The sequence below is a fragment of the Rutidosis leptorrhynchoides genome, chromosome 3 (genome assembly GCF_046630445.1).
Source record: "Rutidosis leptorrhynchoides isolate AG116_Rl617_1_P2 chromosome 3, CSIRO_AGI_Rlap_v1, whole genome shotgun sequence".
NCBI lineage: Eukaryota > Viridiplantae > Streptophyta > Magnoliopsida > Asterales > Asteraceae > Rutidosis > Rutidosis leptorrhynchoides.
The window spans coordinates 30,351,210-30,365,892 of record NC_092335.1 but is presented as its reverse complement, the minus strand read 5'-3'; the positions used below and the strand labels follow the sequence as shown (position 1 = coordinate 30,365,892).

At 33.1% G+C, this 14,683-nt stretch overlaps 1 protein-coding gene across 1 annotated transcript; it reads right to left on the bottom strand.

Moving 5' to 3' along the window:
• Window positions 1-11,182: 11,182 nt before the first annotated feature.
• Window positions 11,183-14,384, bottom strand: LOC139895910 (nuclear transcription factor Y subunit B-1-like). The gene is made up of 7 exons (XM_071878455.1): window positions 14,213-14,384; window positions 13,819-14,048; window positions 13,589-13,718; window positions 12,408-12,413; window positions 12,207-12,290; window positions 12,012-12,076; window positions 11,183-11,525 (listed from the first exon to the last, which is right to left on the bottom strand). The coding sequence occupies exons 2-6, from the start codon at window positions 14,034-14,036 to the stop codon at window positions 12,020-12,022; spliced, it is 495 nt and encodes a 164-aa protein (XP_071734556.1). The 5' UTR covers window positions 14,037-14,048; window positions 14,213-14,384; the 3' UTR covers window positions 11,183-11,525; window positions 12,012-12,019.
• Between the last annotated feature and the right edge of the window lie 299 nt (window positions 14,385-14,683).

Sequence of the window (14,683 nt, the reverse complement as noted above, 5' to 3'; positions counted from 1 at the left end):
TAGGGTGGCACCTTAACACCTCGGCACATCACCCCGAGTGGCATCTTAACACCTCGATGCAACACTCATTATTTTACGGAGTGGTGTCTTAACACCTCGACACTACACTCCTAGGTGGCATCTTAACACCTCGATGCTACACCCGAGTGGCATCTTAACACCTCAATGCTACACCCTTCACGTGAAACGTGGTGTCTTAACACCTCGACACTACACCTTTCACGCTACAACAAATAGATACATTATATACATACGCATATAATTATTCCACTCACCTTAACAATTAGATGACGATTTCAACCTCCACAAGCTTCAAAGCAAAGTACCTAATATAATAAGTACTTGATCAACACACAAGCTAAGTGGACTCAATACTAACACTTACACATGAGCATTTAATGACTTAATGTATTAAATCGCCCATTTATACCAAAACCGCCTAATTAAAGTCAAGACCACCACTAATCACTTAAAAGCTAGTGATTAAGGTCCAACAACACCAACTAATACATAATTAGGGTAATTCATACCCATCTTTCCAAACTAGGTCAATTTATTACCCAAATAACCATTTTAAGACAACACACCCATTTCGGGTCATCCACTAACTAACCAACACCCATTTACTAAATAACTAGGTGTGTTAGCAATTAACTCACCAATTAGGGTTCATAAACATCATTTAATACTTTGAAACCCTAGACTAGTCACCAATTAGTATTCAAGACTCAATTTTACCCAAGAACACCCAAAATCACCAATAATGGGTTTTGTGTTCATCATTTACTCAAACCCTAACCCTTACACTAAATCAAAGTAAGGAAAATAAAATTAGAACATACCACAACTACCACAACGAAGCTAGAGATAAGATGAACGACTTTAATGCTTGAACTTTAACCCAAAACAAGCTCCTTCCTCTTGGATTTAAGCTTTCTCTCTCAAAAATCACAATCTCTCTCTAGAATTAAAGTTAAAGTGATAAGGTTGTTGATAATGGAGTAATGGTGCTCCACAAACTGACCTATCTGTCTTTAACCCGTCCATAAGTGAATTTACCAAAATGCCCATCAAAATATCTGATTTAAAAAGCTGGAACCCGGCTACAGTAAGGGTGCGCGGCGCGCTCCCTTTAGTGTGCGCGGCGCGCACTAGGCTCAGCTCACTCAGTGACTTCTGTTTAACTGCACAATATCACCCACACTCTATGTAACATATTTACACTGCTGTACAAACTGATTAGGGTCTTACATACATATATATATATATATGTATATATATATATGTATATTTGTATATATATATATATATATATATATATATATATATATATATATATATATATGTGATTTCAAATTATTTAGTAAACGATAGTAACTTTCGATTATTGATTCGATTGATATTTAGATAAGTTAACTAAAACGTTTAAGATGAACCAGTAAAACACTAATTTGCTACAGTATTTTTGAGTTGCAACAGTACCCGAAAAGCTACAGTGTTTTTGAAAATCACTATTTGCTACAGTAAAAAAAACTTTACTACAGCAACTTTGCTACAGTAAAACACTATTTCAAAATGAAAATGTATATATGTATATACTACGATACGATGATTTATAGAAGCAAATAACCAGCACACTTAATTTATTAAAGCTACACTTCGAGTGACATAGTTTATCAATGATTAAGTTTAATTTTTGATAAATGTACACGTCGCGTAATGAAAAGTACTAGTTTTCTAAGCATACGAAAATGCATTCGAGAAACCGGAACCGGGACATAAGTCAAGTGAAAACGTACGAGTCAACGGACCAAAAATTACAAATCAACTATGCACGTGAACTTAATATAATATATAATTAATTATATAAATTAAATATATTATATTTATATTATAAAAACATGTCGACAAACAAAACGTTAAAACAATGTGAGCTGTAAATCTTCCCCATGCGATCACATGGGAAAGGTGCTAGAAGGCCATGCGATCGCATGGCAGTCTGGTACTGGAAATGTCCTATAAATTCAATCGATTTCAGTTTGTGAGAAGCATACATCCTTCTATCTATCTCTCTGTAAACATATATAATTATATATATTATAATTAAAATTATTATATGATTATTATTATAAAGATTATTATTAATCTTAGTATTATTATTAAGTTGTATTATTATTATTATTAGTATATTACATAAAATACTACGACGAGGTCTTGATTGAGTTATTTCAAAACGGGTTTTATGAGCGGGATAGAGCTAAGAAAATTATGGGTTATAGCTATGAAGGTTATAGGTATGGTTCGTGGGTTTTGCTCGTGAATCAAACTAGTGTTTATCATTCCCGTTGCGTCTACGTGCTTTCCTGCAATATTGAATCACAATATTGATATGTGAGCATTCATATCTTATCTTTTATATATTAATTGTGTATCATTGTCTAGTGCTCGAGTATATATATTTATGCATGCTTGTATGCTAAATTTCTTCGTTAAACAGTTTATGATGAATCACGAATTAAATATATATATTACTGATAAAAGGTATATGATATGCATGTTTTTAGAAAGCTGGCGAAAAATTAATAACTTTTCATTTAGAAATCGCGTAATTTCGATGAACGAATTAAAAGATATGGTCAACTGAATTATGATTGACGTTAATTGGAATTGCTTTTGAATATGCAATTAATATTTAAACAACCTGTTTACGAGATTGATAAATTGGGTTTTTGAATACTACTAGCCGAGTAAATGGATTCTTAAATAAGGCATGTCTCGTTTTGATTGACAATTGTCAAAATTGATTGTTTTATCATATTTTAAAGCCTTATAAAAATCATAGTTTAATTTTACAAGAATTGGAAAAATATGTGAAATGTTAAAATGTTTCGATTGTCATGATCATTCAACTATAGTATTGAGTCAGATTGACTTTTTGAAATGACTTTTGATAACTTTTGTATGTCGATCTCGAGCATTAGGATTGTGATACACTATGACCTGACCTAGCTTGATAGACATTTATTGACCAACATATGTTCTCTAGGTTGAGATCTACGGTTATTTGGTATTCCGAGTTTCGGTCACATTCCGGTGAACGACTTTATGTGCTGCTAAGGTGAGTTTTATTTGCTCCCTTTTTAATTGCTTTTGCATTCTATATTTTTGGGCTGAGAATACATGCACTTTATTTTAAACGCAATGGATACAAGTACATACTAAATTCTACACCGAGTTTGAACCAAAAATCCCTTAGCTTTGGTAACTAGTAACTGCCGATTATAAGAACTGGTGGGCGCGAATAGTTGTATATGGATCCATAGGGCTTGATATCCCCGTCCGAGCAAGAGCACTAGCCTTTTAACGGACGTATGCTAGTTGAGAAGCGTACACGTTGGTTTGCGTGTATTATTAAGATGATTATACAAAGGGTATAAATTATATATTCGTTAAGTTTAGTTACCAGGGTGCTCAATCTTGTAGAATATTTTGATAAACGTTTCTGGATGAAACAACTGAAATCTTGTGATCCACCTTTACGTACAGATTATGCAAAACATTAAAACTATGAACTCACCAACCTTTCTGTTGACACTTGTTAGCATGTTTATTCTCAGGTTCCCTAGAAGTCTTCCGCTGTTTGCTTATATGTTAGTCAAGCTATGTGCATGGAGTCTTACATGGCATATTTTTCAAGGAAACGTTGCATTCACCAAATCATCACCATGTATCTTATTTTGACTACATTGTCAACGGAAGTACTATTGTAAACTATTATTTACGGTGATTGTCTATATGTAGAAATCATCAGATGTCGAAAACCTTTGATTTAAATATTCATTTATGGTGTGCCTTTTCAAAAGAATGCAATGTTTACAAAACGTATCATATAGAGGTCAAATACCTCGCAATGAAATCGATGAATGACATGTTCGTCCATATGGATTTGGAGCGATCGTCACATATAGTTAGTTAATCACTTCTATTCCAAGCTTGTGCTTACCGAGGATACGAATAAGATATCGGATAAAAGACATTATGGAATGAATTGAAGCTCTATGACATCATAGAAGAATGTTGATTTTGTGACCCGTATGAAAAAGGTATTACATAATTTACACAAAAGGCGGCATATATATTATAGTTAAACTGTATAATAATATTTTTTAGAAGCATGTTGTATTGTCTTTCTTAATAGGCATCTACTATATGATGATTGTAGTTTCGTTGTATTGTCTTTGTTATTATCATGTACTTTATGATGATAGTTTCAAGTTCTTGCATATATGTATGGCATATTTGAAATCATTTACTGCAAGTGTTGGTAATGAAAACCTTGTGAATCTGTGCATCTGTAGTTTATTTCAAGTTAGCATCTGTTTAGCACTAGATTTGATGCTTTCTGCGAATTGCCGGCGAGGGGAAGTTGTACATATATGCGAAGTGTAAACCATGAATGAGGTACTGTTTAAAAGAGTATGGTAACTACAAGTTGCATATTTGTGGAAAAGCCTTAGTTCTTGAGACGTCCAATAAATATCAAATTTAATTGGGTATGCTTGGTCAAGTCGTTAGTTGTTAGTTAATTGTTCTTCGTATCTTGCTATACTGATTGCTAACAGTTGACAAACTGTCTATTACTTTTCAAAACATTCACTTTTTGCCTATTAAATGTCGGTGAGGGCTTCAACGTTCCTATCTTGATGTAAGTTAAATTATTTTGATTTGGTTTGGTTTTTCATATACACCTTATATGATAAAATAGTGACATGATTAAGAACTATCGCTTAAATTTGTGTGTCATGCTTTCTTTAATGACAAAAACTGCATATGTATATTCAAAGTTTCAGGCTATGTTGCGTTTTGGACTCGAAATTGGGGTTTCAACCCCAAAGGTATGTAGTTGTTCTTACTCAAATATATGTGCAGCCATTAATTACCCATGTTTTTTAATTTGTCATTAATTGAAAAATCTAACAATTCTTTAGCAAATACTAGGGTGACAAATAGTTCCTTTGTATACAAATTATTATCATTGTAATATGAAAGGTACTATTGGTGTTACTTTTGTTCAATGAACATGGGCTCATTTTCTTTGATTTGAGCATCAATATGAAGAAAATTTTACAAAACAAGTCCAATTTAAGTTGCACATTTTTATGTTGATGCTAAATTTGCCAAAACTACTGCCTAAGGACAACCATGCCATGATTTTTATGGTAGTTGAAGGTAAAGATAAGTGTTAATTTGCATTTTTGCAATTCTTTAGAGGTATATGGATTATAGATACCCTTTATACTCATAAATCTGCATGTAGGTTTTTGGATTTACTACTAGTGACATCAGTGGATAGTGTAAATTTGTTTTAGTGACACCATTGAAATAGGCATCTAGTAGAATTTTTTTTGAGGTTTCAACCAGTGACTACCAATTCTAGATCCACCACTTGGTGGTGTAATGGTTGAGGGTCCATCCTTCCATAGTGGAGGTCATGAGTTCGATTCTAGACAGCTACAGTTATTCCCTCTTGGCCACGGAGGTTCGCCTGCAATGACTCAGGGTTGCTCGTAAAGTGGGTAGTCGCTCTAGGATTAGACAATTCGTAAAAATAGGTTAGATGCCCAGGTTAATATGCTTCCGACGTGTAACTATAAAAACCTAACGCCTTCGAAAGGTGTAGCTTTTGTAAGAGTACATTAATGACTCATCAAAATGTCTTAATAGAATTTGGATGGAACTATTAATGGGAATAGGACAATTTTTAGGACTGTGATGTTGATAACTCGACACGAGTCACACGAGCCACATCATTTGGTTATACATGTTATAGATGATTTTATACGTAGGTTACGAACGTAAGTTTAAAAATGACTTTCGTGAAACTTGATATTGGATATAAATATACTTATCGTAAATCCGATACGTCATTATAGTTCTAACAGATATTGTTCGATCACTTCAGGATACGTCGTGATACACGAGTGAGTTATGCAATGGGCTCATACATCAAGTCATCAAAACAACGTCCACTAGTTGAGGTCCCGCTATAAGGTGCATTTATGTTTTTTGAACACATTAGGTGCCATTATTATGTGCCACTATAAGAATTAGAATAATTTTAAATGCAGGTAATTTAGTTTATTTTCGACTTAATAAACTTCATCCTATTTATTTATTTACTAGTTAAAGACTCGCGCATTCGCATGTTTTATTTAAAAAAACAATATAATATAACAACAATAAAAAAAATTTGTTTGTAGATTCAAATGTTGCATATAAAATAAGGTGAAAGGATGTTAACATAAAAACAAAATGTTGTTGAGATTATGTATAAGTAACGATAATATAAATAAATACTCTAAAGAAAAATAAACATTATTTAAGGCTGACTCCACCTTCTTCTGCGCTCTTACGTAGCATCATTCGTTTATGGCAAGCATTAGGGCTAGCTCTAAGATATATAAAAGCATCTGGAATAAGTCCCGGTAAAGATGAGACAACCGGGTCAACCCATGAGTCATATATGCTGATTTCCATCATGTTCATCCACTTTGGTGTATGGACAGCTCTCACAAAAACCTTTAACAAGATAAAATGCAAGAAAAAAAATCAGTCAATACCATCCTATCACTAAAAATATATCTGGCAATCAAGGCCCATACACCAAAAATTGGATCCATTGGGTTAACCATTTAGGTCCATTGGGTCTTGAGGAAAAAAAAAAAGAATGGGTACAGTATGGACCCATCTTTAGTCTGTTAATCTATTAGAAGGTGCATCTAGACCCGTTGAAACCCATTTTCAACCCATTTCAATATGAAAAAAAAAAAAAAAAAAAACGTCAATAAAAAATTAGAAAAATAAAGAAGTAAAAATAAGAATTAAACATATTTTTTTATTTGTGTTTAGAAAAGTATATAAAAAAATAATAGAAACAATACAAAAAAATATTTAAAAGAAATATAATTTTTTAAAAATTATTTTTTTAAGAAAACATTTTATAAGAGAACATGTATCTCGACCCGACCCAACCCGTCTGGAACTGACGCGTTCAACCCATAACCAGTTTTACCCAAACCCATTTGGGTCTCAACCCAACCCGACCCGTTTGCCAAACTTACTAAAAACACGTGAGCATTTTCATTTGGAATAAATGAAAAGATTGTGATACTCACACAATAATAGAACAAAAGAAGAAGCAAATAGAGTAATACATACCATCCTATCACTAAAAACACTTCTCTCCATTAATTTGAGAGGTTTAATTCCACCAGATGACTTTTTCTCCTGCATAACTCTTGTCACGAATACGTAGTCTTGAAAAGTGTAAGCATACCTTTCCTCGTCCCTGAACTCTACATCAACTTTGACTCCCGGTCCTTTTTCTTTTTTTGTGCATTCCGAGTCCCTAAACTATGAAAAGAGTACATCCCTCGTCCCTCCGTCTACTTTCTGTCAAAACATGCCGTTACCCCTTATCATGTGCATGTCATGTGAATGTATTTTTGTCATTGTTTTTTCTTCTTATATCATAAAAACCCCAAAATCTTCACAGCTCACTCTTTATTCCTCGTCCCCAAATTTATTAGGGTTCGTGAACTTAACTTTTTCATTAGACTGCATGTGAAGCTCGTATTCGATGGATTACACAATTCGACCTAAAGATCCTGATTACGATCTTAGATTTATTTATGGTGAGTGTCTGTGTATCTTAATTGCATTTTTTGTTCTGTAATTTCACACTCGATATCCTTATAAACCCTAATTTTGTCTATTTTATTTTGTCTTTTATTTTTAACAAGATGTGATGATTTACTATTTACACTAAAGATTCATCATGGTGGAGAGTTTACTGATGCTCCAGGAAGGGAATATGTGAATGGGAAAGTAAGTTACATTGATTTTATTGACATGGATATGTTTTCAATACATGAGCTTGACCATCTCATTCAGGACCTGGGATATGATGGTTTTAAGGTGATAGTATATCACTTTCTTAGGCCTGATAGTGACCTTGATTTTGGTTTAGAACCATTAGGTTCAGATGATGATGTTAGAAATATGCTTAAATATGTCAAAGAAAGTAGGACCTGCACATCTGTATCTTTCTAAAATTCAACCTGCACAATGGGCAAGAAGTCATTTTACAGGTAAAATTGGTCTTTACTTCATTTAGATTTAAAGTTTGGTACCATTTACAGTTGCATTTTAAGAATGTTTTATATATTCTGTTCCATAGGCCGTGCACATTCAGACATATTGTTAAACAATCATTGTGAAGTGCTAAATAGATGGCTATGTGAGGCTAGAGATAAGCCAATCATTACTGCTTTGGAGTATATCAGAACATATATGATGAAAAGAATTGCTAATGTTAGAACAACAATCTCAAAGTCTAAAGGGCCACTTACACCAGCTGCCACTAAGATGTTTGACAACATTAAGAAAGAAGTAATGAAATGTGATGTTATTTGGAATGGGGATGATAAGTATCAGGTGAATGGTCATCATAATGACCAATGTGTGGTTGACATGACTTTGAGAACTTGCAGCTGTAGAAAATGGGAGCTTACAGGCATGCCTTGTAAGCATGCAGTAGCTGTAATGTTGAACATGTCTGTTTATAGTCAAGATGTTGTTTTAGAGTCAAATGTTCATCATGTTTATTGGTTATCTACTTGGGAAAAAACTTATTCTCATACCATTAACCCCGTGAAAGGCAAATCTGAGTGGGTCAAGTCTCCAGTGCCAACAACTTTGGTATGTCCAAAAAAAAATTCCAACTGCAGGTCGTCCTAAGAAGAACAGGAGGAAATCCCTTGAAGAAAAAGATGACATGGTTAATAAAGGAAAGTTGTCAAAGAAGGGTACAAGTATTAAATGTTCAAGGTGTGGAATATATGGTCATAATGTAAGGGGTTGCCCTAATGGAGGTGAAGGGTTGAAAAGAAAGCAAGCAAGTGGTAAAGGTGCCAACAAGCAATCAAGTGGTAAAGGTAGCAAGAAGAAAGCAAAAACTGGAAATGGTGGTCCTTGAATGTGTTTGTGTTTATTGTCTTTTGGTTTGTGTTAATTGTCTTTAGAACAATGTTATTTGGTATTTGGTGTTAGTATAATGAACAATCTAGTGTACTGTCTTTTGGTTATTTGGTACTTGTGTAATGAACAATGAATTGCTTTATTTAGTACTTGTCTTTTGATAATTTGGTACTTGTTATGTGGTACTTGTCATTAGCTAAATTAGATGTTATTTCTCTTGCTAATTGATGTTATTTTGCAAACACAATAAGAAAGAATCAAAACATTGATGTTTATTGATGTTAAAACACAACATTGGCACATACATTACTTCAGCATACATTACCAACATTTTACAATCACAAACAACACCATTGACAACTTAAAATACAATAAAGTACAATATAATTCCAACCCAATGAAGAAAAATAATCCACTTTAGTCTTCTTGTTTTTTGCTTTTCCAATTGAAGCAAATCTTGTTATGGCTCATCCCTGATAGCGTCAACCCTCGTAGGTGGATCAATCCAACAAAAGAAACCACAATCTGAAAACTGCAAATATAACAGATTACAAAGCATTTAATCAAACCTCATTTCTGGATTCGACATCAGAAATAAAATTAAAATAAAATTAGTCAGAAAGAAGAACCTGATTTCGACATCTGAAGAAACGCCTATCTGGATTCTTTCGTGTTGTTGACGTTCGTTGAGCTGCAAGTATACCACAATTACAATAAACCATCGTTATTTGATGTGTTTGTTGACGACTTGCGTGCTCGATTTTTAGAAAGATGGAACCCTAATAAATTTGGGGACGAGGAATAAAGAGTGAGCTGTGAAGATTTGGGGGTTTTTATGATATAAGAAGAAAAAACAATGACAAAAATACCCTCACATGACATGCACGTGATAAGGGGTAACGGCATGTTTTGACAGAAAATAGACGGGGGGACGCAAGATGTACTCTTTTCATAGTTTAGGGACTCGGAATGCACAAAAAAAAGAAAAAAGACCGGGAGTCAAAGTCGATGTAGAGTTCAGGGACGAGGAATGAAATTTTGTCAAATATTAAATGGGAATCTTAATCTTGGTTTTATAGTACTCTTTATGGTCTTTATTGTGGGATTATAAAAACTAATCTTAGCTTTATAGAAATGGGTGTTCGAAGTGGAATCTTTATAATTAATTCACACAATACGTCATACAACATTAATCGGATGTGAGTCTATATTAATAATATATGAATATTACTTTGACTCTAATTGAAAAGTAGAACTAGATAAAACAAATTGAAAAGTAGAACTAGATAAAACAAAGAGAAATGCCATGTTCATATAAATTAAATTTACAAATAAAAATTTACTAAATAATGTGGATCATAAGAGGAACCAATCAAAGACATTACCTATTCAACATACTTCATACTTTTATTTGAAACTGTGTGTCTGTATATGACATCTTAGATTCATCGTAATTGTATCATACATCAATTCGGTCTCAATTCGGTCTCAATTCGAACGTTTACAAATATTATTTTATAAAGCTGCCGTGCAACGCACGGGCTCTTAAATCTAGTTTCATACTCTATATTACGTACATAAGTAATTTAAAAAGATAAAAACTTACTATACAAATGTTATAAACTTTTGATATAAGGTGTCTTTTAAATCTTATGCAACGTTAAAATGACAATCAAAAAGGTTAGTCATTGGTGTCAGCTCCAAATCAGTTTTAAGATTATAGATAATACATATAAACAAGATAATAAAATATCTAATCGACATCCTTGTGTTTTTTTTTATTAGCAAGGAAACCACGGAACGAGCACATTGGCTCTCCCATAGATAGTAAACCACGGGTAATTAAGCCCCTCGAGCGCGAGACCTGGTACCAGTTGAATTGCGCATACGCGCACCCTCTTGTCACACTTCCTTTCTGAACGATTTGGCATAGCCAGGAATCGAACCCCGTGGAATGTCTTCATTGAGCAACGGTAAGCCTGAGTGGTTAACATCCTTATGTTATGAAGAGCAGCAGATTATGTTAGGAAAATGTTCATTTCCGATATAAAGAAAAACATAACTTGTAAAGAAGTAATATACAGACTTGAACATACTTACTTAAACATAATAGATATTGTAATAGATAATAGATACTCGTATATATAATTAAAGTTAATACATCAATCAATTACTCCGTAACATATTAGACAACCATCATTTGGACAATGACATCATTAATGAGGGCAACTTAAAATTTCAAACAACATAAACATACCAGTGAATAAATAGCAACCACTACATAACTTATTCCCGCCCCATGAAAAAAACACGGGAGATAAACATCATCATGTTATCATGTTGTAGTATATATAAGCCTAATATAGAAACCTATATAAACAACACAAGAGATGATTACATTGAACATGTTTACTGACCACTTAACAGCAAATGAATGAATCAGTAAACAAGAAACTCAAACTTCACACGTGGCCATGTCCCCTCGCCTGCAAAATATAATACACAACGATTATAGTCCAGCCATATGCCATTCTTTACGTGTATCATTACTTTTTTCAGGCAGGACACAACTACATGATCTAGAGAAAACATATAAGCCATTTGTGATTTGAAAAACATAAGCTTGGTAAACACTAAACAGTAATGCAATATGTCTATACTACGGAGTATCTATTATCCTTCAATGATGATAAGGGCCAACATGCATTTTGTATTGACTAAATAATCATAAAATATATCACATTAAAAGATCAAAAAAATGGTAATGTTATACTTGATGTAAATGTTTGCAGGAAATTATATGTATATATTGATATAATGAGCTAACCACCTCATATTATAAAGAGTATTAGGCCTAGACAATAAAAAAAAATGAACTTACATAAGATACTTACATCATCCTAGTTTCCAAATGCAATGAGACATTTAGTTGGAATAAAATAAGTTGATTTGGGAATAAAAAAATATCTTACCTGGAAGATCAGACATGCGAATTCAAGAAATTCATGCCTTGTGTATAAGATCCTTGATGAGTGTACTGCAAATTGATACACCGAAGCGAAATCAAAGCGAGAAGCACCAAACAGTATACAACATGTAAACTGAATTACAAATTGAACAGGGTAAAACTTGAACTTAAATATAAAAAACACAATCCTTTCACACACCTGAGCATTTGGAACAAGCTGGGGTCCAACTGTATCTTTTTTGCCAGATCCATCTCCACCCCTTGCAGATCCCTTTGTATCACCCTAAGTAAAAAATATATATCTCGGTGTTAGCTATTTTTATCACTTCATAAACAGCTCCATAAATCATAATTAGATTAGAGTCACGTCACTTATAAACGTGTCAAGAAAAGCCCATACCTCTAACTGTGTAGATCAATATCCCACGTAAGCATCCAACAGCAATGGAAAAAAAAATAGAGAAACTTATGTTAAAAGATTAGAAAATAAACTGAAAAAGGAAATGTTAATATACCAACAGGAACCTTACAAAATAGAAGTAACATTATCAATGACACCAATATTAAACCATGTTCTTCTCTTATCTTACGAGTTTTATGTTCACAGCATGATAAACTATATTTTATGCCTCTAGACATAATAATAACATATCAATTCCGAATCAAATTGTGTTAAATACTGGTCTGAATTGATGTATAGCTGCTGAATCTAACAAAAGCTACGAGTATGTAACTCCTTTATAGAGATTGTTAAAAGCATTAAAGAATAGGATGTTGTATACTACTATGACACGACCTCATCTTAAAACATCAAAATTTGAGAAGGAAAGTAAGTTCACACGAGCATATACCTCAGATTAGCAATCAAAACACTATACGACAAGAGTAAGATCCTTCATCCCATACAACTCCATTACACTTATATATGAAATAAAAGTGTCATAATTACATTACAATTAGATAAGGTTAGTTCCACCGAAATATATACTTGCATTTTTGTCATTATACACACCACAACTTCCTTTTTACTTTTTTTGGGCGCAAAACGAGAACTATTATAACAAAGGGAATCATTCAACAAAAAGGCCCCAAACACATACAAACAAAGGAAAACTAAAACCAAACCTCCTCAAAACTAAACACACCAAAACGAGGAGATAAACCAGCATCCTAAACCTCAAAACAAGCAAATAAATAACTAATAGGAACAAGAAAAGTATCAAAAACATAAGAGAACAAAGCAAACAAGAGAGCTCTCAAACAACTAGAACACATTGACTTTTTAAATCAATATACTTTTTACCATTGTATGCAACAAATTGACTTTTAAACCGGTATAAAACGTTGTTACATAAAGTAGTAATTTAAACTTTTTGTCATACTATTGACTTGTTAAACCAATATGCTCGGTATATCTTTGTTGCATACAGTGGCAATAACTTCTAAGTATGTTAGCTATACTGGCAACAAAAATAGTACTGTAAATTACATAAAACAACTAAAAAGTTGAAATTATGTGACATTTTGCACAGATTTGTTATAAAACACACAACTTTGTAACAATAAATAAATAAATTATACCTCTCTATATCTAGACAAGTACGCCTTAAGAGGATCAATATAATCTTCAAAACCTAAAGTAGCCATCGCCCACAGCAAATCATCACCGTTAATTGTCTTCCTCTTCTCTTTCTGACACTTATCACTTGCCCTAATCTCACCAACACACACATAAATAAATAACAAATTATTATTATTTATAATTTACCATACAACAATAAAAAAAATAATAGACGTAATTTGATACGTACTCGCTAGTAACAAAACTGATGAACTCGGAAACACATTCCTGAACTGTATCTTTAGCATCTTTAGCTATCTTTCCGTTTGCAGGTAATCCTTTTTTCATAATCCGGCTTATGTTAGCAATTGGAAGAAACCTATCTTGTTCTCTGATGTTTGAGTGAGGACTTTGTTCGCCGCCGCTGTCGTGGCTCCCGCCGGCCGGACTCCCCGGTCCATCCGCCATTAATTATAAACCCTAATTTCATCAACATCAGTTATTAACAGTTTAAACACCGACGATTTAACACTAAATCAAAGCATAAATCATGTAACGAAAATATAATTAGAAACATAAACACGGTAATTTGATGTGTAACAGAAAGTTTGGTAAATATTAGGGTAATTGAAATATTGAGATACCTGAAGAAAATAAAGGGAGAGAGTGATTAAATATATATATTTGGCGCGCAAATAGATCTGATTGGAGTATCGATTTGATGCAGAAGATCGGACGCTGGAGAATTTGTGATTGATTTTTAGATTGTTTTGGGGATTTTTAATGAGAGAGAAACAAAGGTTGGATGATGATACATACATCTTTTTATTATTTTATTTTATTTCGAATTAAAATTAAAATTGGAATTGGAACATTGCTTTTTGTTGGACCACCAACGATCTTTCTATTCATATGAGCCCATGACCCAAGACTTTTAAAGAGACTTTGGCCCAATTATAGACGTGATTATATTAATATTGGTCATTGTACGACGACGACGACGACGATGACAATAATAATAAGCCTTTTTAATGGCCCATTAAGCAAACTTTGATTCCAAATTTTAAGTATACCGTAGTGATTTTAACAATCAAAATCAAATGTTGGAGTCATGC